Raw genomic sequence first — 24,781 nt, forward strand, 5'->3', positions numbered from 1 at the left:
CTCTTCACTTTCTGCCATAAAGGTGGTGTCATCTGCATATCTGAGGTTATTGATATTTCTCCTGGCAATCTTGATTTCAGCTTGTGCTTCTTCCAGCCCAGTGTTTCTCATGATGTACTCTGCATATAAGTTAAATAAGCAGGGTGACAATACACAGCCTTGACATACTCCTTTTCCTATTTGGAACCAGTCTGTTGTTCCATGTTCAGTTCTAACTGTTGCTTCCTGACCTGCATATAGGTTTCTCAAGAGGCAGGTCAGGTGGTCTGGTAGTCCCATCTCTTAATAACCTTCTTTAAACTCTGCCCCTAAGAAAATGGATCAAAATGAATTAAAATTTTGGAACTTCAGTAAATATTTCAAGGTAATCTCTATAACTTAGAGTCAGTAAACACAATTCTAAATCTTATAAGAAATTACCACATATATTCCAAAATCATTTCCTAAAGGACAGTGTTACTTCTGAGTCACCACAACCAACTGACATTGATTTTCATCCATTCAGCAAATACATACTAAGCATATGTTAGGTCCAAACACTCACTGTTCAAGATCCTGAGGACCCACTAAAAGGCAGACAAATCACAACAACAAATGAGGTCCCTATTCTCATGGAGTTTACAATCACATGGAGGAAAACTATGAGAATGCAATAAACAAATAAGAACTATTTCAAACAGGGCTAAGTGATACACAGAGAATCCAAATACGGTGACATTTATAGTGACTGGTCATTGTGGATTGGATCATCAGGGAAAACCTCTCAAAAGAAGTGAATTTAAGCAGAGTTGTGAATAGTATAAACATGACCGCATAAAAATCAAGTAGGAAAACATTACAGGTTGAGGACACAGCTAGTGCAAAGGCCACAAGGCAAGGACAAGAAAAGCAAGTTTAAGAATGAGAAAATATCACAACCACCTGGAAGACAGTGACCTCAGGAAAGTGGCAAAGTTCAGACAGGAGAGGTAGGAAGGGGTCATGTCATCAGATTTTGTAAGCCAGGATAACATATTTTTATTTTATTTTAAGTGAAATGGAAAGCCACTGAAGGAAGCCACACAAAATCTGGACTTGTGTCTACTAAGAATTAGAATTCCCAGCTGGCTCAAATGGTAAAGAATCTGCCTGCAATACAGGAGCTGCTGCTGCTGCTAAGCTGCTTCGTCGTGTCCGATCCTGTGCGACCACATAGACGGCAGCCCACCAGGCTCCCCCGTCCCTGGGATTCTCCAGGCAAGGACACTGGAGTGGGTTGCCATTTCCTTCTCCAATGCCTCAAAGTGAAAAGAGAAAGTGAAGTCGCTTAGTCATGTCCGACTCTTAGAAATCCCATGGACTTCAGCCCACCAGGCTCCTCCACCCAAGGGATTTTCCGGGCAAGAGTACTGGAGTGGGTTGCCATTGCCTTCTCCAGCAATACGGGAGACCCAGATTCAATCCCTGGGTCGGGAAGATCCCCTGCAGAAGGGAATGGCTATGCACTCCAGTATTCTTGCCTGGAGAATCCCATGGACAGAAGGGCCTGGCAGGCTACAGTCCATGGATCAAAAAGAGTTGGACATGACTGAGTGACTAACTCTTTCTTTCAAGTCCATGTATTTGCTTGGTTATAGACTCTGTACTCAATGAAATTTATCCCAAGGCACTGAAGCAGAATTCTGGAGCTAGAAAGGATCTTAAGGAATTTAAAGCTATCATTAAACATGTACAGAAACTAAGGGTCTTAAAAAAAAAAAAAGAAAAGAAAAGAAAAGCATCATTCAGATTGCTTCATTACGACTGAGAGAAATGTCTCCAAAAGTAAAGTAAAGGCAACTAAGATGTCTGGGATCTATCCTCAACTCAAAGCTGACAACCATAAAATTGTCCTTTTATGTGTTCATAAATTGAACCACCATGGATTAGATACTTATGACTCACCATGGAATTTCTTAAATTTTTGTGACAGTTTCTGACTTCTATCTAAAGCTGAAAATTTAAATAAGGCACACAGCCAGTAATGTGTTTGATCAATTTCATTGTTCCAACTCACTGAGTACACCACAAGTTGGAGACTGATTCACGCGATGAATGGTAAGGAACCACTATGTGCAACGAAGTATAGTGGAAAATGAAGAACCAGAGTCTAGTAGTCTAGTATGTATACAGAAAGAGAGACACATATATACAAACACTGAAACATACTGGACTGGCCAAAAAGTTTGTTTGGGTATTATTTTAATACCTTATGGAAAAAGCTGAAAGAAATATTTGGCCAACAAAATATATGAAACATACACAACCATAACTAATGCAAGGTAAAATCTTTCAACATGCCTCTCAGATAATGTACACTGAAAACTGGAGGAAATATCACATCCAGTTGAGAGAATCAGAAGGCAGCATTCAAGCTAGTCCTTGAAACATGGATGGGCTTTACAGGTGGGAAAAAACATTTTAGACAATAGGTACATCTAGGGCAAAAAATACCTAAGTTAACTACAACAAGGCCCTCATGATAAGAAATCCAGAGTGTTAATTAAGTTTAGAGCAACTATTTCCAATATGAAAATATGTAAATCTGAACTGTGCCTAAAGTTATGTATATTTCCATTCAGTAATGTAAGAGTTTTGCATCTGTATTTATCATCTTAACACCAAAAAAGAATTATATAACAAAAACAATCAAACTTAGGTTAGACTATTATATTTGCTTTCCAAAAGGAATATAATAGGATTTAAAAGATCTTGGAAAACTTGTTTTCCAGGAAACAGAAAAAGAACTGGAAAATCACTTAAGCTTCTTGGTACAAAAACGTCAAAAGATATACATTTAACAAAGGTCCAAAGTGTTTCAAATTCAGCATCTAAAAATCTCAGAACTCAGGGAAGATGAGAACGTGCTGTCAACACCACAATATATAGCAAGTTACAGTGCTATTTTTTAAACATTAATCTATGCTACTGCTTTTTCTCAAATACCAGACTGCATGATTGCTCCTAACTACAATTAATGTTCTGCCCTTTTGGAAAAGCATTGCTTTAGGATAATTAATTCACTTGAAAACTGACAAGTAACAATATAACTTGGGGTTTTCAAAAACCTTATTAAAAGTTCATTATACTTTCAATAAATCATAGAACTACTTTAACATTCTTCTATCCAACTCAAGGTAGAACGTCACAAATGAATTTCAAAGCTAACCACTGTGTTCCTGATATGTTTGTTTTCTCCTTTGTCTTTCCTACAATTCATTTTTCATTATATGGTTTAAATTTTAAAACTCCAAGCAAACAAAGGTCAGGGCCACATGACTTCACAGGTGAATTCAATCAAACTTTTAGAGAAGAGTTAACACCTGTTCTCCTCAAACTCTTCCAAAATAACTGCAGAGTAAGGAACCCTTCCAAACTCATTCTATGAGGCCAACATCACCCTGACACCAAAACCATACAAAAATATCACATAAAAAGGAAATTACAGGCCAATATCACAGATGAATATAGACACAAAAATCCTCAACAAAATACTAACAAACTGAATCCAACAATACATTAAAAGGATCACACACCATGATCAAGTGGAATTTATCCCACAAAGATTTTTCAATATCTACAAATCAACCAATGGTGTCAGCTTGCCTAAGGAAAGAGGCCTGGGCCACCCACAGCTTCCTAAAAGCAGCTCTAGCTTCTGCTGCCTCTTCAGAGACTTGTACCTTCATCATCACAAGAAAAGCAAACACCACAGGGCCTAGGAACAGCAAAATGAGTCCCTTTAGAACCCATTTAAATCTCGCTGGAGGACAAATTCCACATAGGAGGGGACTTCTCCCTTCACCTTCTCACAGAAGCAGCAGAGAGAGATGAGTCTCTGTGTGCTTCTCTTTTACCTTCCTTTATAACTAAAACTACATAAAACTACAAATGAAAACAGAAGTCCATCATCACTGGGCTAAATGGTCTCAGGTTCCATCATGTGTCTAATGAGATTCAGTGCAGATGGCCTTTTCATCTTCATATTTTCTCTATCTCTTATAAGCCTAAGTGAGTTAACGATGCTAATACAAATTAACAAAGGAGTTTGAGAAAAAGATTTAAAGTTGTTGGGAGAGGACCTAACAATTTTATTCCTTAATATTTTTGCATTTTCCCAATTTTGCTCCTTGCCTGTTGTGTATAAAACATTGGTTTGTGGCACTTACGTGCACATGCACACAAATACGCTCACAGACGATTATTTAAACTACTTTAAGAAAAAGGCAAAGGAAGAAGGGGCAGTAGAAGATGAGATGATTAGATAGCATCACCAACTCGATGGACATGAATTTGAGCAAACTCTGGGAGACAGTGGAGGACAAAGGAGCCTGGTGTGCTAAAGTCTATGGGGTCTCAACTTAGTGACTGAAAAACAACAAAGAAAATGTAGTATTACACATGTGTATTACAAAGTATTCCTGATGCTTGGAAAGACTGAAGGCAGGAGGAGAAGGGGAGGACAGAGGATGAGATGGTTGGATGGCATCACCGACTTGATAGACATGAGTTTAATCAGGCTCCAGGAGTTGGAGATGTACAGGGAAGCCTGGCGTGCTGCAGTCCATGGGGTCGCAAAGAGCTGGACAGACTGAGTAACTGAACTGAACAAATGTGTGTTCTGAAATAAAAAATTTACCTGTGCATTAAATGAGGTTCACATTTTTTAAGCCTCAAAATGAATTATTTGGGAGAAAAAAAATCAAACCACTTACCAACAAATATAAGATTCCATTGCCATATATATTCAAGCAACTTCTTAAAATAACAAAACTTTGGGACTAGAACTTATCTTAGAGATATATTTGCCACAAGCAAGGAGACAGTATTGTGATAAGCAGCCACTCATAATAGATGAAAAGCCAGAAAGCCATTATCACTAGGAAAACTGAATCCAAGGGCTGAACAGCTCCTATAAATTTGGCAAGATGATTCTACGGTGTAGAATTCTACGGGGCAGATTCTATGGTGCATCCCAGGAATAACATCCCAAGGGATATTACAAAACAAACATAAATATGAACATGAGTTCAAGTAATCAAGATTTCCATTTAAAAGCACAAGTACCTAACAAAATGTGTACATTACATCGTGTTCTAAAAATTATGTTAGTGTAGTTAACAACACACAGGAAAATGCATTTCCAGACTCTGACTCTCTGATTATGTAAATCACACACTAAGCAGAATGCATATATATTCAGTTAAGACTGAAAGGATTTCCCAAATTACTGTCAACTTTAAAAAAAGAAAAGTTTTCTGACGATTCCCACAACTATTTCCAGACTTCAAGAACTATAGCCCTTCCTGCAAAATATACTTTGTGTTCTTGATTTTTGTCTCTGGGGTGTTACTGCTGGTGTGTGTTTTCTTTGTGGTTGTTTTTTAATGATTCAGTTGGCTGGTTGCAAGTTTAAGATCCTGTTCTATTTGGCACTTACGACCGGGGATACAAGACCTGCGGGGCTCCCTTCTTAGCATGTGGAGCTTTATCTAAGATCCTGAACATGACTAGTTACCAAAGCCTTATGCAAACGGGGACAAGGAGAGAGAGAAGGGCTGAGATCATTAAAAATCATCATAAATTCCAGATTTCCTGTCTCTCCTTTTGTCCCTGTGACATTCCCTCTGGTAACCTGACACGTCATCTATAGCCCTGATGGTACCTTCGAGAATCTCTCTCCCGTCTATAAGACAGTGACGCCGCTATCCCCGCAACTCGGGGTGGGCGGGGGGCTCAAATCTCGGCAGTCCTGGCCCCAGGTGCGGGGTCGGCGCCTCCAGGGGGCTTCGCCGATGGGTAGCACCCTCACGGGGGCGCCCGCGACCGGCGGAGTCGCGCGGGTGTCGGGAGGGACGCCTCGTCCGACTACACTTCGGGTGTTCGGCACTGGCGGCAGACAGCGTGTGAGGACGGACACGGTCCACCTCTGAGGAGCGCTCGGCGTTCACGCGCAGACAGCCGAGGGGGCGTCCGCGGGCACGCCCTCGCTCCCGACCTCCGTCCCCTCAGTCGCCCGCCGACAAGCACCTCAGGCGGAGGAGCGGCAACCTCCTGGCCCGGGCCGCCTCACGGCACGGCGCGGCGCCTCCTCCGCAGGGTCACTGGGCCGCGGAGCCGGGAAGGCCGCCGGCCGCCCTCGCACGTCCCGTCGACCCCGCCGCCCGGCCCCCCAGCCTGAGGCGCCGAGCCCTCGCCTGCTGGCCGCGGGCGTCCGGTGCGCGGGCGCCGGCGCGTCCCCGAGCGCGCGCCCCGCCACCCCCGCCAGTCGCGGCCCCGCGCGAGTTGCACTAACTTTCCCGGGCGGGGGAAGGGCGAGCGCCGCGGGCCCGGCCGCCCGGGCCTTACCTGTGCTCAAGTTGTCGTTGATTTTCAAGGGCACCCGCAGGATGTAGACCAGGAAGAGGACGATGAAGAACCATACGGTCCAGAGATAAGTCCAAGACCAAACTATGCAGGACTTGAGCTGTTCCAGAAAGCCCGTGCCCGCTTCAGCCATTTTTCGGCGCTGCTCTCTGCTGCCGCGGCTCTCGGTGTCTGCCGGGATGATTCACCGGCCCGGAGGCGCCGCTCGCGCCGCCGCCGCCGCCGCCGCCGAGGCCCGGGCGCCCCCGGAGGCCGCCCGGGACTCGGGCGCGGCGGGAAATCGCGCGCGGGCCGCGGGCGCGCTGGCCTTTCTTTCCCAGCCTTATTACTAACTCTCTGAAGGCCCCTACAAGTGGCTTTCGTGGAAGGATCACGTGGCTCCTGCCCCTCACGTTCTGATGCCATTTATATTATGCGGATACTTAGAAAAGCCAAGTGGCGTACTGAGGGAAACCCATGACATGTTCATGGTAACTGACTTATGTTGAGGGCTTCCTATTATGTTTGTACAATCTCACCTAATCCTTCAACAATCCCCATTATATAGATAAGGGAAATTGAGGCACAAAGTGGTTGAGCAATTTACCTTCAGCTGGAGCCAAAATTCATTTGCAGCATGATGAATGCTAGCTCCTTTCTCTCAGAATTTAGATTCAGAGGGATGAATAAACCCGCAGCACTCAGGAAAAAACAGATGTAGTCCTGTCACCGATTAATAGGCCTGAAAATAAATCATTCTGTTAAATGAGATTTGGGTTGCACGCTATTTACCTTTGTTTTGCCTTCCCTAAAGCCATACCGGGGGTTTTGAAAGAAATCTTCACAAGAAGAGTGTTTATCTTCCAGTTTGGAGGGCGATGATAGTTCAAAAACTCTCAACCTGTTTTTAATATAAACAGTTCTCTGGGAAATTTTGGCTTACTCTGAATTGGCTACTTTTTTGTAAATTAATGAATTTATTTACTTTACTTTACAATATTGTATTGGTTTTGCCATACATTGACTTGAATCCGCCATGAATGTACATGTGTTCCCCATCCTGAAGCCCCCTCCCACCTCCCTCCGCATCCCATCCCTCTGGGTCATCCCATCCCTCTGGGTCATCCCAGTGCACCAGCCCGGAGCACCCTGTGTCATGCATCAAACCTGGACTGGCCATTCGTTTCACATATGATATTTTACATGTTTCAATGCCATTCTCCCAAATCATCCTGCCCTCACCTGCTCCCACAGAGTCCCAAAGACTGTTCAATACATCTGTGTCTCTTTTGCTGTCTCTTTATCGTTACCTTTTTTCTAAATTCCATATATATGCGTTAGTATACTGTATTGGTGTTTTGCTTTCCGGCCTTCTTCACTCTGTAGAATAGGCTCCAGTTTCATCCACCTCATTAGAACTGATTCAAATGTGTTCTTTTTAACGGCTGAGTAATACGTCATTGTGTATATGTGCCACAGCTTTCTTATACATTCGTCTGCTGATGGACATCTAGGTTGCTTCCATGTCCTGGCTATTATAAACAGTGCTGCGATGAACATTGGGGTACACATGTCTCTTTCATTTCTGGTTTCCTCAGTGTATATGCCCAGCAGTGGGATTGCTGGGTCATATGGCAGTTCTATTTGCAGTTTTTGAAGGAATCTCCACACAGTTCTCCATAGTGGCTGTACTAGTTTGCGTTCCCACCAACAGCCTAAGAGGGTTCCCTTTTCTCCACACCCTCTCCAGTATTTATTGCTTGTAGACTTTTGGATAGCAGTGAATTGGCTACTTTAAACAATAATTATGAACTTTCTTTTATCTGTAGTGAGTACAATGTTGTCTTCACCAAATAAAATTTTCTTCTTTTTCTGTCCATAAATAATTTCACTTTCTATGTATTGGATGGTAATGATGCAGTGGAAGGTAATCCACAGCCAAGACATTTTTGGAATTCTGAGCATTCAGCAGAATATTTTATTATAAATTTTGTTTTGCTTACTTGTCATTTCCTCCATAATAAAACAAGCTCCTTTAACTTTTTGCATGTATTTTACATATTATGGCTTACATAATAGAACTACTTTTACATTTTCACTAATTCCAAGCCTCAATTCCAGCTACTGGTATTTCTGATACATTTGATCTACTAAAGCAGTGAGATACTGGCAAGGATAAGAGAAAATGATACATCTGTACCTTTTTATAGATATTTATTGCAGCATTTTGGAGAAGGCAATGGCACCCCACTCCAGTACTCTTGCCTGGAAAATCCCATGGATGGAGGAGCCTGGTGGGGTCCATGGGGTCGCTAAGAGTCAGACACGACTGAGCGACTTCACTTTCACTTTTCAGTTTCATGCTTTGGAGAAGGAAATGGCAACCCACTCCAGTGTTCTTGCCTGGAGAATCCCAGGGACGGGGGAGCCTGGTGGGCTGCCGTCTGTGGGGTCACACAGAGTTGAACACGACTAAAGCGACTTAGCAGCAGCAGCATTGCCGCATTTACAAAACAAATTTTTATCTAACAATGGTGCCTGGATTCTCAGTAGAATAAAACAACATGAGAGCATGAAACATCTATTTTTTGTGATGATTAAGTAACCCACCAGATTCCCTGCAATAGGATTATTTAATTTAAGTGAATATCCTGGAGTCTGGCTTTCTGCTGTCAGTGAACCTCAAGGAATGGACATAAATATGACTCAAGTGAACCAGTTTTCTGACTGCTAGGCACTCCTGGAGGGTCAGTCTGTCTTACTCATCATTGCCTCTCCCTGGTGTGCAGCCAGAGCTGGGGATTGGAGTTGGAGACGTGTCTTTATGGTTAGATGCAGAACTGACTGAGAACAAGACCTGTTGGGAACAGCAACTGCTTCAGTATGGCTGGAATGCAGGCTCTTCACAGAGCAGTGTCAAAATGGATAAAGCTGGAGAGTGTATGAATGTGAAGGGCCTTGTAGAAATACTAAGGTGTTCAGTTATTTGGCATTGCACACACTAATCCAAATGACCAAGATTTATGTAAGTGGCAATTACATACCAAGGAGGTAGAGTTGACATAACTTGGTTACTGATAGGATAGGCAGGGAAGGAATAAAGAGTGAAGGGTGGCTATTGAGTGGGATTGTTCATGAAATAGTGACACCCCAGATATGTCCCTTAATTGGTTGATCATCTCTCAGTGGGCTGGCACACAGTCACCCCAAGCTCATCATATCCGAAAGTGAACTAATTACTTCCTCACCATCAACTTACTCCTCTAAAGTTCCATCAGGGGATGGATGTCACCCTCCCAGCTCGCTAATTCGGGACTCTGAGAGTCCCATCATCTAGACTCCTCCCCCTCCCTCACCTCCTTTCCTCTTCACATTCAGCTGGGGGCATCGGTACTTCAAGGTGTGTGTCAGATATGTTGCTTTCTCTCTTCCCCTTCAATAGCTTTTAGTTTCTCCAGTCTGATCATCTCTCAGAGAGAACAAGTCGGTTGGGCTCCTTGACTCCAGTTTCCCCACCACCAGAACCACCACCACCACCTGCCCCCATCACCCCCTGAATCCACCTTCTTCCACATTTCTTTAACAGAGTTACCTCTGAAGCACAAACCTGAGGCTCCTTCCACTCCAGTGCTAAAGGATAAACTGTAGATAGTACACAAGGCCTTTTCTAGGGCACTCTTATCAACTTGTTTAGCCTCATATCCCACCCTAAACACCTTACCACCAGCATTTTGGAAAACATGCTATTCTCTTTGGAGCTGCTCCACAGGACCTGCCTGTAGCATACTTATTTGTGAGCATACTTACTTGTGCTATCCTTCCCACCTCAACCTTCTCTCTTTGCCACAACTTATTTAGAGATGCACTTAAAATATTACCTCCTGTGTGACACCAGCTCCCTCCCCACCCTAGAGTTCTCTCTTCCCTGAGTTTGCAGTACCACAAAGCTTATGGCGGGCTCTAAAATCACAGGCGTAAAGCCCTGCAATGACAGGCTTTACTCCTAGCCCTGCGAATAATAGGGTGTGTTTTACAAGTTAGTAACTTTCCCTGAGTCACTTTGTTCACCTGCACAAAGGGTTATACTTGTATCTGTTACATTTGTCCTGTAGTTGCTAAGTTGTGTCCAACTCTTTGCAACCCCATGGACTGTAGCCTACCAGGTTCCTCTCCTCTGTCCATGGGATTTCTCAGGCAAGAGTACTGGAATGGGTTGCCATTTCCTTCTCCAAGGGATCTTCCTCACACAGGGATCGAACCCACACCTCCTGCTTGGCAAGAGGATTCTTTACCACTGAGCCACCTGCAAAGCCCCCTGTTACATATGTCCCCATGAGATGCCTAGCATAAATGCTTGCTGCTGCTGGCTGCTAAGTTGCTTCAGTCGTGTCTGACTCTGTGTGACCCCATAGACGGCAGCCCACCAGGCTCCTCCGTCCCTGGGATTCTTCAGGCAAGAACTCTGGAGTGGGTTGCCATTTCCTTCTCCAATGCATGGAAGTGAAAAGTGAAAGTGAAGTCACTCAGTTATGTCTGACTCTTAGCGACCCCATGGACTGCGGCCCACCAGGCTTCTCTGTCCATGGGATTTTCCAGGGAAGAGTGTTGGAGTGGGATGCCATTGCCTTCTCCGAGCACAAATGCTTAGTGCCCCAGAAATGCTTAGCACAAAGACTAGTTGATGTCTTTCCTCTCTGTTTGCAAACTGAGGCCTTTCAGTTCAGTTCAGTTGCTCAGTCGTGTCTGACTCTTTGTGACCCCATGAACCGCAGCACGCCAGGCCTCCCTGTCCATCACCATCTCCCGGAGATCACTCAGACTCACGTCCATCGAGTCCGTGATGCCATCCAGCCATCTCATCCTCTGTTGTCCCCTTCTCCTCCTGCCCCCAATCCCTCCCAGCATCAGAGTCTTTTCCAATGAGTCAACTCTTCGCATGAGGTGGCCAAAGTACTGGAGTTTCAGCTTCAGCATCATTCCTTCCAAAGAAATCCCAGGACTGATCTCCTTCAGAATGGACTGGTTGGATCTTCTTGCAGTCCAAGGGACTCTCAAGAGTCTTCTCCAACACCACAGTTCAAAAGCATCAATTCTTCGGCGCTCAGCCTTCTTCACAGTCCAACTCTCACATCCATACCTGACCACAGGAAAAACCATAGCCTTGACTAGACTAGGACCTTAGTCGGCAAAGTAATGTCTCTGCTTTTGAATATACTATCTATGTTGGTCATAACTTTTCTTCCAAGGAGTAAGCGTCTTTTAATTTCATGGCTGAGGCCTTTAGAGTTAAGTAATTTGTTGTTTTATTTTAGACCTCTTTACCTCTTAGTACAAATAGTGCTGTATCTGGCATACAGTACCTGCTCAATAAATATTCATATTTAGAGAATATTGTATGAAGGAATAAAAAATGAATTACATCAAAAGAAATTTCAAATCTTACAAAGAATACTATACTTGGATTTACTTCAGGGATGAGAGTTAAGATTTGGTCGTCCACCATATGGAGAGCTTCCTTGAAAGTTTGTTTCTGAAGGTGTAACCACCTGTGGATTATATAATAGGATTTAAATGACCGTTTATGGTAATTATGCTGTAACATATTACTAAATTCCTTTAAATTGGTTTATATGTTTTGTTAAACTACCTGAATTGAGTAAGAAACCGAGGAAAGGAAACCAAGAAACCAAGTTAAGGAATAACTTAAAATTACCTCTCTGTTAGAAGGGGAAATATTGTATGGTATTGCTTATATGTGGTATCTACAAAGAAATGATACAAATGAACTTACAAAACAGCGGCTGACAGACTTGGAGAGTCAACTTGTGGTTTTGGGGGGTTGGGTGGGGGGATTGGGGGAAGGGATAGTTGGGGAGTTTGGGATGGACATGTACACACTGCTATGTGTAAACTGGATAGCTGACAAGCTCCTACTGTATAGCACATGGAACTCTGCTCAATGATATATGGCTGCTGGACAGGAGGGGAGTTTTGGAGGAGAAGGGATACAAACGTATATATGATTGTGTCCCTTCCCAGTTCACCTGAATCTATCACAAGATTGTTTGATAATTGGCTATAACAATAAAAAATAAGAGGCTTTTTTAAAAATTACTTCTCTGTTGCTTCTTGTATTGTTTTGTAAGTGGTGTTTGGAAATATATATGCACATGTTGGCTGTCATGATTTTATGCTTTGTTATAAGTTTAATATATCTTTGTAAATGATTTTCAGAGTTTATCTGAGGTTTAAATGCAAGAAATGACTTCTGATTCGGCGGGGGCAGGTGTTTAAAATAAACAAAAAAAGCTCACCCATGTTCATTGGTTGAATTTATGAATTAGTCAATAGTCTATGTTCATGAATATCATCCTAAGTGGTTATCCTTACTTAGCTATTTACCTGAAAGTGAAGTCGCTCAGTCGTGTCCGACTCTTTGTGACCCCATGGACTGTAGCCTACCAGGCTCCTCCATCCATGGAATTTTCCAGGCAAGAGTACTGGAGTGGGGTGCCATTTCCTTCTCCAGAGGATTTTCCCAACCCAGGGATTAAACCCAGGTCTCCCACATTGCAGGGAGATGCTTTACTGTCTGAGCCACCAGGAAAGCCCAGCTATTTACCTAGAACTGAGTAAATACAAATTTAACTTTTTTTAGATTTGAGAGACAGTCAAACAGATATGCGGATTTAGAGGGAATTTGCCATTTCTACCTTTTAAGACAACATAATTTCTCATAGAGTACTGAAGAGATAAAATTTCAATAATCCTTGTACGGTTAAAAAAGAATTCTTCGGTTCTCCCCAAGATGTAATACTGCATATTTAAGGAAGGATGCACTTCCATAAAATTGATATACACACACATGATTATCTTACAGTGAAAAGTTCACAATGACTAGACTTAGATATTATGTGATGAATTACAATCACATTTACTTTTGCTCCCTGATTCCTTAAAAAAAGATATATTAGTTTCTATGCAAAACCTCCTGTTTGACCACTCCCAATTTGCCTTGATTCACGGACCTAACATTCCAGGTTCCTATGCAACATTGCTGTTTACAGCATTGGACTTTACTTGCATCACTAGTCACATCCACAACTGGGTGTTGTTTTCGCTTTGGCTCGTCTCTTCATTCTTTCAGGAGTTATTTCTCCACTGATCTCCAGTAGCTTATTGGGCACCTATCGACCTGGGGAGTTCATCTTTCAGTGGTGACAGGGAAGTCTGGCATGCTGCAGTCCATGGGGTCGCAAAGAGTTGGACATGACTGAGCGACTGAATTGAACTGACTGATGTAAAACCTTTTACAGACATGTCAATTCTCAGTGACATTCCTTAACCTTCCTGATTGATTCTAAAAATCAAGCTTATTTTAATGAGAGTGAAAGTGAAAGTCGCTAAATCTTTTCCGACCCTTTGTGACCCATAGACTGTAATCCATGGAATTCTCCAGGCCAGAATACTGGAGTGGGTAGCCTTTCCCTTTTCCAGGGGATCTTCCTGACCCAGGGACCAAACCCAGGTCTCCCATATTGCAGGTGGATTCTTTACCAGCTGAGCCATAAGGGAAGCCCAAGAATACTGGAGTGGGTAGACTATGCTTTCTCCAGCAAATCTTCTCAACCCAGGAATGGAACGAGGTCTCCTGCATTGCAGGGGGAATTCTTTACCAAGTGAGCTATCAGGGAAGCTCTTTTAATAAGATAAGTGTTGTTGATAAACAGAATAATTCTGATAACAAGAATATAAAATAGAACAAAGTCTTATATAAAGAACCTGAAGACAATCTATTCCTATCTTCAACTTAAAAACCTGCTCTAGCCAGTGGAGAATGGCTCCCTGTTTTCAAAGAAAAACAGAAAACAAAATTCCTTTGGAAAGAAGTAGAGAATCGATACAGTCTTCTTTGCTGTTGCTCAGTAGTCAAGTCTCATGTACTGCAGCACCCAGGCTTCCTTGTCCCTCAGCATCTCCTGGAGTTTACTCCTTTACACTGTTGAAATATAATCAGGAGAGGAGACCAGAAAAAGAAAACTGAGATTCAAAAAAAGAAAAAATTCTGAGAGATAATAGAGATCAGATATAGTCAGGAAAAATAAGACAGAAACATACATTAAGGAATCCTCTGAAGTTGTCTGATCCTTTGTTTCCTAGACTAACCAATCATAAGAGGTAACATTACCTACTCTATTTAGTCTGTGACTATTTTTACTGTTTTACTTTTATTCCAGTTTTAATTGAGATATAACTGACATAAAAGTGCTATATAAATTTAAGGTATATAGCATAAAGATTTGACTTACATACATCTTGAAATGCCTATCATAAAGTTTAGTGAACATCCATCATTTCATATAGATACAAAATTAAATAGAAAAAAATTGTGTGTGATGATAATTCTTAGGATTTATTTTCTTAGCAACTATTCTATATAATATACAGCAGTGTTAATTATAATTATCATGTTGTACATTATACTCCTAGTTCTTATTTATCTTAATACTCTATTCTTTACAATGCTACTCAATATCTTTATTCTTGGGAAGATACTATAAGATGGGCTGGTTTTTAGTTGTACTTTAAATAGTGCAGAAATGATAGCAGTATTTTTCTTTTTAATCTTGATATTCAAACTCAAGAGGGTTTTTAAAAAATAACACTTTTTAATCAAAATAAAAATCCATTGTCTGAAATTTTTTATATGTAAAATATCATTGGTTATCCCAATTTTATTATTTTATTTTGAAACTGCATATTTTCAGCCCCTGACTGGCTAGAATTTCAGGAACCAGAGTCACGTCTACACATCTCTTTGCTAAAAGTTACAGGTTTTCAAAAATACCCAGAACTAGTGACAGTCATCATATAAAATAATTTCTAGAGAAGTACAAAAATAGTATGCTATTTACTGGCTAAGTGCATGGCATGTTATTTTGTGATTTTGACTTCAAATTTCAAGCTCATGCATAAACCTCCAAAGCAACTGACTCTTCAGTTAAATAATCTGTCGCATTCAGAAAAATCTAGAAATTGAGCTAAACTAATGTTATAGAATTACTAGTAGAATTAAGAAAAATGTGATAGTCATGGAATTAGCTTAAATTTATTTTTACTGACACAGAGCATTTTTTCTTTAATTTTTGATAATTAATTTTATTCTTTAACCAAGAGGTATTCCCTTACACTTTGTCAGTTACATTGCATTTTGTTCTCATTTCTAATGTGAAACTAAGGCATGCAAATTAAAGTGAAAATTTCACAATCATCTGGTGTATTTGGCCTGTGTAGAAACCTAATCTAAAAAGAAGGAAAAGAAAATTCAGACTATTTTTATCTAAAAGCACATTTCAGGCTGGTATTAAGTAATACACTTGTCTGCTCCAGAGGAATTATTGTATTTCTAATATTAATTCTAAGCTGTCTTCTTTGTCTTGGAAAAATTATTCCAGGCTTCCCTTTTATTCTGAGTTGCAATGCTATTGCACAGTTGCTAAATTTAGCACCTTATACACATTTAATTATAACAGGATTTATCTCCTCATTAATAATGACAGTTAATGAATATGGGTTATAATTGAAACTGTGGCTTCCCTTGAGTTTTTCCTCCCCTTCAAAATTATCTTTATAATATTATTTTTATAGTATAATTTTTTTCTCTTTGATCAAAGTTTGTCATTCACCCTTTGAGGTAAAGATGTACAAATAATTAAACCAATCTGAATTAACTTGTCAAGTGTGACTGATTGGACACACTGTAGGAAATAACTTGATATGACCTAGATTTAATTATCTGCATTTGGATTTCTCATATACACATATTACACTTTTATTCCAACAGAGGCCCTTATTTTGGGCTACCATGTTTACATACATTTAACCAAGTATTCTTAATAGACTTATTCATCAGTCTTTCTTCTTTAATCAGATACCCTCCAGAGTCTAACACAGACCTTGAATGCTAAATTGAATTGAAATGATTATATATATTGAGCTGAAGAGTGAGGGGTTATTTGATTTTTGACTTCTCAAGTTGGTTTTCTAGACTTTAAAAATGTAAGTGCTGTGTGATTTTCCTATAAGGAAACACCAAGACATGTAAATGTTGGGAAAATACTTCTGTTTGAGGAGGAAGCCTCCAATAGACCAGTTAGCTGGCTTCCCATCACTGAGATCACCACATGTTTGGCTGACAGCAGCCTCATCTGTAAAGTGAGAACAATGATAGCTTTTGTTTGTCATGTAGGAAGGGATCCTTGCTGAAGGTGGGAGGTTGCCCAAGGTTTGCTGGGACTTTCCCAGTTTTAAAACTGAAAGTCCTATGTCCTGGGAACCCCCTCGGTCACAGTTGGGCGAAATGACCTCTGAGTTTTCTTTCTAGTCATAAGATTCTAAGATGCAGGGCCTACCCCAGGCAAACTGGGAGGTAAAAGGATGTTTATTTTCCACACCTCCTAGCAGCCCTTCTCTCTTCCTCAGCTGCCTAGTACCTTCATTCTCTTCTCTTTCCTTTTCTCAAAATCTGCTCTCCTACTGATTCATTTACATGTAAACAAAATTTATGTCAACTGAAAAAGTTACTCTTCCTTCCAAGTGCTATTAAAAAACACCAGACATCAAAGCTGTAAAATAAAATGATGCTTCCCAATGTCTTCACAGGCATCAGCATATCTTGGGAGTCCAGTGCCTTAAGGAACCTTATTATATGCTGATAAGTTTAATTCCAGCATACAAAGTAAGAATAAATAAATATATGTGTATATTATACATTTGCAATGAAAAAAGTCATAGCTAAGAGCATGTATATATTTAAAAAAAAACAAGCAGTCAACCCCCAAAACGTCTTTATCTTACTGTTTCTCTTGGTTAATTTTTTATTCATCTGCTTTATCATTTACTAGGACTGGAAAACAAATAACAGCAATAGGCAAAGGTTTAATAAAAATACACTGGAAAGACACTTAAATTTGAGAAACTGTCTCTTCTCTCCTCTGCAAATTAAAACTGTCATTTTAGTCTAGTTCTCAAGACACCTGAATTCCTAAATGAAACTCCAAATCCAGATATTCAGCAGCTATAGTGGGATCTGAATCATGATAAAGTAGAAGCAACATGAAAGTTAGTACATGAATATGCAGGTTTAGAGAAATGGTTTCACACCTGGGCCAACAGTTAAAAAAAAGAAAAATTAACTTCCTCTTTTCATCTTAAGATACTACCTGGTAGCTAGGATGTTGAAGCTATAAGGAAATGAGGGGGGAAGACCTATGACTTACATATGACTATTCATAGCAATTGATATCAACAACAAAAAAACCCAGTGAACATGCTCAAACTGGCTTTGGTCAACTTGAGCCAGAACAATCACAGTAACATTCAGAAATTAAGAAAATTAGACAAAAATAATGAAGAATCATGACCCTATACGCCTTCTGTTAGTAAACTTTTTAGCATCCTTCCTCCAGTTAGTTTTTCCATGCATACTGCTTACATTATTCTAATGAGCTTCTAAGTTTATTGTTGCAGACTACTCTTACATATTATTATTAAAAGATTTCTCCATGTTATTAGTCTTCAAAAGCAAATTTTTAATGATTGCATAATATTCCATATGACAAAAATTCTTTAAACCATTCCATGACTAAACTTACTCATATTTTGCTATTTTGAGTAATTCCAGAATGAATATCACTGCATTTATAACTTTTAATTTTTTAATTTAGGGTTATTTTATTGGGATAGATATGCAGAGGTGGACTCAGTTGTCAAAGTTAAGAACATGTTCCTTGATATGTGCTGCCCAGTTTCTCTTCAAAAGCAGTTCATAAAAACTCCACTCATCCTGACTGTATGAAATCCTAAATGACCATAGCTTTAACTTTATAGCATGGTTTAAAATGATTGTACAACATACATTATGAGTTCTGCCCTGTGATTCAAATAAGTCTTATCTGTGGCATAAGGAGTATTACCGGTCAGATAGTTCCCTAAATTTCATCGTAACTAGATTTTCATTTCCATTTATCTACTCAAAGTTATCTAATAGACATTGTCAGGGAAAATTGGGGAAATATGACTGTGGACTTGTTAAGAGGAACATGTTTGCATCCTAAATTTCTCATAAACTGTAATAGAAAATAATTTAATGCTCAGAGAACAACACTTTCCATCTGTCCATTAGATAAATTCCAAAATTTGCAAACTTAAGTCACTGTGCACTGCAGGCAGTTCTTAACTCTGTGTCATCAAAATGACACCTCATCCCTTGGAAATCACATTTTACTCTCAAGAGTTTGCATTTATTCACTGTCTAGGAAAGAGTCACTAAAACTCCCTCTGAGAAGCAACCTTCCAAAGAAACAAGTTTTACTGGTTAAACTACACCCTACATGTATTAATTTTCTAAGGCTGCTGCAACAAATGACCACAAACTTTGTGAGTTTAAACCAACACAGAATTGCCCTCTCACAGTTCTCGTGGCCAGAAGCCTGAAATCAGGCGTCAGTAGGGCTCTGCTCTTTCCAAAGGCTCTAGTGGAGAATCCTTTCTTGCCTTTTCCAGCTCCCATTAGCTCTCGTTGGATTGTGGCAGCATAACTCCATCTTGTCTCCATCTTTTCATTATCTTCTTGTCTTGTTTTGTCTGTGCTAAATCCCCTTTGCCTTTGTCCTATAAGCTTATGTGTTACTCAGTTAACCCAAGGTGATCTCTGTAGTTTGAGATCTTTATCTTAATTATATCTGCAAAGACTATTTTTCCAAATAAATTAATACCCACAGGTTCTAGGAATTTAATGTGGACATATCTTTTGGCGGGAGGTGGGGGCAGCCACAATCCAACCTCCATTACATTCACCCTGCAGACTCTTGTTCTCCCTTTTTGAGTGGTGAACAACAGTCTGGAGATGTGAAATCTCTTTACAATAAAGAACTATTTAAACAACAAGATGCTACTGTATAGCACAGGAAAGTATATTCAATATCCTACAATAAACCATAATAGAAAAGAATATTAAAAATAATGTTTATACACACATGTGTGTGTGTGTATATATATATGCATAAAAAACTGATCACTCTGCTATATAGCAGAAATTAATACAACATTGTAAAACAACTATACTTCAGTTTAAAAAAAAGATGAATAAAAAGAGCTATTATCCTTGGTTTCATGTTATGGCTACAAAAGAAATTAGGTTATTCTAACCAGCTGAGCACCGAAGAATTGATGCTTTTGAACTGTGGTGTTGGAGAAGACTCTTGAGAGTCCCTTGGACTGCAAGGAGATCCAACCAGTCCATTCTGAAGGAGATCAGTCCTCGGTGTTCTTTGGAAGGAATGATGCTAAAGCTGAAACTCCAGTACTCTGGCCACCTCATGCGAAGAGTTGACTCATTGGAAAAGACTTTGATGCTGGGAGGGATTGGGGGCAGGAGGAGAAGGGGCCGACAGAGGATGAGATGGCTGGATGGCATCACCGACTCGATGGACATGAGTTTGAGTGAACTCCAGGAGATGGTGATGAACAGGGAGGCCTGGCGTGCTGTGATTCACGGGGTCGCAAAGAGTTGGACACGACTGAGTGACTGAAATGAACTGAACTGAACTGAACAAACTGCCAATTTAGATTTTTTTTCACATTGGTCCTTTAAAAAGCTCAAGTCATTAGTAATCATAAAGCATTTCAAAGTAACAGAGAAATATGATGTAATACTATTTACTGTTTAATCATTTTCATTCCATTAATCCTGATATTTCCTTTCAGTTTTCCTTTTAAGAGAACTTCTGCCTTCAAAAAATATTTTGCCTTTCTTGAATATGGTAACTCTCTTTGTGATATTATTAAGTTGCTAAAAAAAGTGTGTATGTATAAAATTCAAGAATTTCTAAACATTTCTAAATATCTTATGTTTTTATTTTAATCCTCATTATGGGTCATCTTTCCTGCTTCTTTGCATGCTTCATAAGTTTTCACTGGATGCCAGACATTGTGGACTTATTTTTTCTGTGTTCTTAAGGTTTGTTCTGGGATACAGTTAAGCTATTTAAAAACAACCTGACCCTTTAGGGTCTTGATTCTAACATTTGTTCAATGGGACCAGGGCTGTGCTTAGTTGAGAGCTAGTTATTTCCCAGTACTGAAGAAGGACACTGGAGAGTAGTCTAGCCAATGTTCTGTAAATTATGAGGTCCTCCAGTTTGGCTGAGGGGAATAGGCAGTATCCTAGCCTCATGTCAGCACTGGGAACTGGTTTCTCTAATGCTTAGTTTAGGGTGCTCTGCTCCCCACACGTGCATTGAACAGTACTCGATGAAATATTTTGCAGGGACCCCTCTGCAGATCTCCAGGGTTTTCTTTTTGTGTAGTTCTTTCCTAGCTAGTACTCTTCCCTGTGACATTTAGCTATCCTGCTCTCCCCAAACTCTCAGCAGTGTCACCTCAATTCAGGAGTTCTGCTAGGCTCTGTACCAGTCTCCTTTCCGTGCACTGAGACCTCGGAAATTTCTGAAGGCCACAGACTGGTCATTTGTTTCTCAACCATTGAGGGATCACTGTCCGTTATTGCCTTGAGTTCTTAGATCTTGAAAATTGTTGTTTCACTAGTTTTGTCCCTTTGTTGTTGTCGCTTCAGGTCTGATGGTAAATAGAGTCATAGTTCATTAAAATCTTCCCAAAATAACTATAATAGGATGAATCATTTAAGACAAGTACAAATCAAATGCTATAAGAATTCAAAAAAGGAGAGAGATTAGTTTGCAGGCTTTTTAGGAGGGAATAGCCTTTGGATCAGGCCTGAAGGTTTGGGTGGACTTGTAGAAAGGGCATATAGGTAGAAATACAGGTGCAATTCAGCAAAGGGATAAGTATGGCGTGAAACTGAGCTATACAATAAGTGCAGTTTTGTGAAAATGTTTCCAGGAATGATTCTGCATATTTTGTAAGTTATCATAGGATATATTCAGTTCTGTGGATGAAATAGTCTATTGCATTTCAAACAACAGTCCCCTATAGACTATTGTCTCCACAGTATGCAGTTATGCTGCCTTCGGTCCAGTTTGCTCGTTCATTCATCGTGAAGGGATCACTGAATGCTGGGCAATGTTGTAGGTGCGTGGGCTACATTGGTGAACAAAACAAAGATCTCTGTCCTTCTGGAGCTTGCATCCTGGAACTTACATCCTGTAGGAGTGGGAGGAAAGAGACAATAATCTCTTTCAATATACCTTAATAATTTTCTTTTGCTTAATTCCATAAGGTAATGATTTACCTTGCTGAGTGACTTAAGTACTGTTTCTTGCAAATATTCGTAGGTACCCTGAGGGGGTGGAAAGAATTGCTTTTAAAGAGTATCAAATAAAAATAAATTGTACACTTGTAGGCCTACATTTAGAATTCAAAAATAGCTTTATGTTTTACTACAGATGAATAGGGCTTTATGAGTGAATAAATAGACTGTGCTAATTGTCAGGTATCTATGACTGAAAGAAGAATATAGTTCTATCCTGTGCACTAAACTGTGCTGACTTCGAAATTACAAGTTGCTAAGACATTTAAACGCTTACTCCTTAGAAGGAAAGTTATGACCAACCTAGATAGTATATTAAAAAGTAGAGATATTACTTTGCCAACAAAAGTCTGTCTAGTCAAGACTGTGGTTTTTCCAGTGGTCAAATATGGATGTGAGAGTTGGACTATAAAGAAAGCTGAGCACTGAAGAATTGATGCTTTTGAACTGTGGTGTTGGAGAAGACTCTTGAGAGTCCCTTGGACTGCAAGGAGATCCAACCAGTGCATCCTAAAGGAGATCAGTCCTGGGTGTTCATTGGAAGGACTGATGCTGAAGCTGAAACTCCAATACTTTGGCCACTGATGCCAAGAGGTGACTCATTTGAAAAGACCCTGATGCTGGGAGAGATTGAGGGCAGGAGGATAAGAGGATGAAACAGTTGGATGGCATCATCGACTCAATGGTTTGGGTGAACTCCGGAAGTTGGTCATGGATAGGGAGGCCTGGTGTGCTGCGGTTCACGGGGTTGCAAAGAGTCAGACACAACTGAGTGACTGAACTGAATTGAACTGAAGACATTCAGTAAGGGTAGGCACACACGGGCATGCTTTTTTTCTCTCTTTTGTCTCTTGAAATTACAAAACTAGAAGATAGCAAATCATGCTCATGGCTACCAATCAGTTCAGTTCAGTCGCTCAGTTGTGTCCAACTCTTTGTGATCCCATGGACAGCAGCATGCCAGCCTTCTCTGTCCATCACCAACTCCTGGAACTTGCTCAGACTCATGTCCATTGAGTGGGTTAATCCAACCATCTCATCCTCTGTTGTCCCCTTTTCCTCCCGCCTTCAATCTTTCCCAGCATCAAGGTCTTTTCCAATGAGTCAGTTCTCTGCATCAGGTGGCCAAAGTATTGGAGTTCAGCTTCAGCATCAGTCCTTCCAATGAATATTCAGGACTGATTTCCTTTAGGATGGACTGGTTGGATCTCCTTGCAGTCCAAGGGACTCTCAAGAGTCTTCTCCAACACCACAGTTCAAAAGCATCAATTCTTCGGCGCTCAGCCTTCTTCACAGTCCAACTCTCACATCCATACATGACTACTGGAAAAACCATAGCTTTGACTAGACTGACCTTTGTCAGGAAAGTAATGCTTTTTAATATACTATCTAGGTTGGTCATAGCTTCTCTTCCAAGGAGCAAGCATCTTTTAATTTCATGGCTGCACTCACCATCTGCAGTGATTTTGGAGCCCAAAAAACTCAAGTCTGTCACTGTTTTCATTGTTCCCTATCTATCTGCCATGAAGTGATGGGAACAGAAGCATTGATCTTATTTGTCTGAATGTTGAGCTTTAAGCCAGCTTTTTCACTCTCCTCTTTCACTTTCATCAAGAGGCTCTTTAGTTCTTCACTTTCTGCTATAAGGTGATGTCATCTGCATTTCTAAGGTTATTGATATTTCTCCCGGCAATCTTGATTCCAGCTTGTGCTTCATCCAGCCCAGCATTTCTCATGATGTACTCTGCATATAAGTTAGATAAGCAGGGTGACAATATACAGCCTTGACACACTCCTTTCCCAATTTGGAAACTGTCTGTTCCATGTCCAGTTCTAACTGTTGCTTTTTGACCTGCATACAGGTCTTTCAGGAAGCAGGTCAGGTGGTCTGCTATTCCCGTCTCTTTCAGAATTTTCCACAGTTTGTTGTGATCCACACAGTCAAAGGCTTTGGCAAGTCAATAAAGCAAATGTTTTTTCTGGAACTCTCTTTCTTTTTCTATGATCCAGTGGATGTCGGCAATTTGATCTCTGGTTCCTCTGTCTTTTCTAAATCCAGCTTGAACATCTGGAAGCTCACAGTTCACGTACTGTTGAAGCCTACCTTGGAGAATTTTGAGCATTACTTTGCTAGCGTATGAGATGAGTGCAATTGTGCGGTAGTTTGAGCATTCTTTTGCATTGCCTTTCTTTGGGATTGGAATGAAAACTGACCTTTTCCAGTCCTGTGGCCACTGCTGAGTTTTCCAAATGTGCTGGCATATTGAGTGTAGCACTTTCACAGCATCATCTTTTAGGATTTGAACTAGCTCAACTGGAATTCCATCACCTCCACTACCTTTGTTCGTAGTGATGATTCCTAAGGCCCACTTGACTTCGCATTCCAGGATGTCTGGCTCTAGGGGAGTGATCACACCTTCGTGATTATCTGGGTCATGAAGATCTGTATATTTTGTATAGTTCTTCTGTGTATTCTTGCCATCTCTTCTTAATATCTTCTGCTTCTGTTAGGTCCATACCATTTCTGTCCTTTACTGTGCCTATCTTTGCATGAAATGTTCCCTTGGTATCTCTAATTTTCTTGAAGAGATCTCTAGTCTTTTCCATTCTATTGTTTCATCTATTTCTTTGCATTGATCACTGATCATGGCTACCAATAAAATATGCTATAAGGGGCACCCACCTTTCATGGGTTATGTGACCTCTTCTTTGTGACTGAATCTCAGGGCCACAGTGTCCTTCTGGACTTTTGCTCTCAGACTGGAATATTCTTGGAGATCTGTGAGGTTTTAAAGAACTTTGCAAGAGCTTTTAAATGAAGTCTGTTCATTTATATGATAATCATGAAAAGCTGATTTATGTTCATGTGGGGTGATCTGGACAGTGCCCCCTACTGCGTGTCCTGGAGCAGTGTCCACACTGTGCTGATGGTGGCCTCAGGAAAGCTGTCCACAAGGATATGAAGGGGCCTGCAGACTGGCATCATCCCATTCCTACCTTACAGCTCTCCACTGCATGAGGTTTTAGTGCTCTAAGTGCATTTGACTCATTCATTCTACAAATGACTACTGAGAACCTTCTATAGTGGTCCCATTCTAGGAGCTGGGGATTTAGGCTTTTCCCATTAAG

At 40.6% G+C, this 24,781-nt stretch overlaps 1 protein-coding gene across 4 annotated transcripts in view; it reads right to left on the reverse strand.

Moving 5' to 3' along the window:
- The window catches only part of ST7 (suppression of tumorigenicity 7), a 276,264-nt gene extending 269,464 nt beyond the window's left edge, over positions 1-6,800 (reverse strand). Inside the window, exon 1 of one of the 4 annotated variants that reach the window (XM_069586679.1) lies at positions 6,367-6,800. In XM_069586679.1, the coding sequence (XP_069442780.1) occupies positions 6,367-6,517 (151 nt within the window). In that variant the 5' untranslated portion in view covers positions 6,518-6,800. The remainder of the gene's footprint in view (positions 1-6,366) is intronic. The other 3 variants (XM_069586677.1, XM_069586678.1, XM_069586676.1) reach the window with 3 other exon arrangements.
- Between the last annotated feature and the right edge of the window lie 17,981 nt (positions 6,801-24,781).

This window comes from Ovis canadensis, chromosome 4 (assembly GCF_042477335.2).
Source record: "Ovis canadensis isolate MfBH-ARS-UI-01 breed Bighorn chromosome 4, ARS-UI_OviCan_v2, whole genome shotgun sequence".
Taxonomy (NCBI): Eukaryota; Metazoa; Chordata; class Mammalia; order Artiodactyla; family Bovidae; genus Ovis; species Ovis canadensis.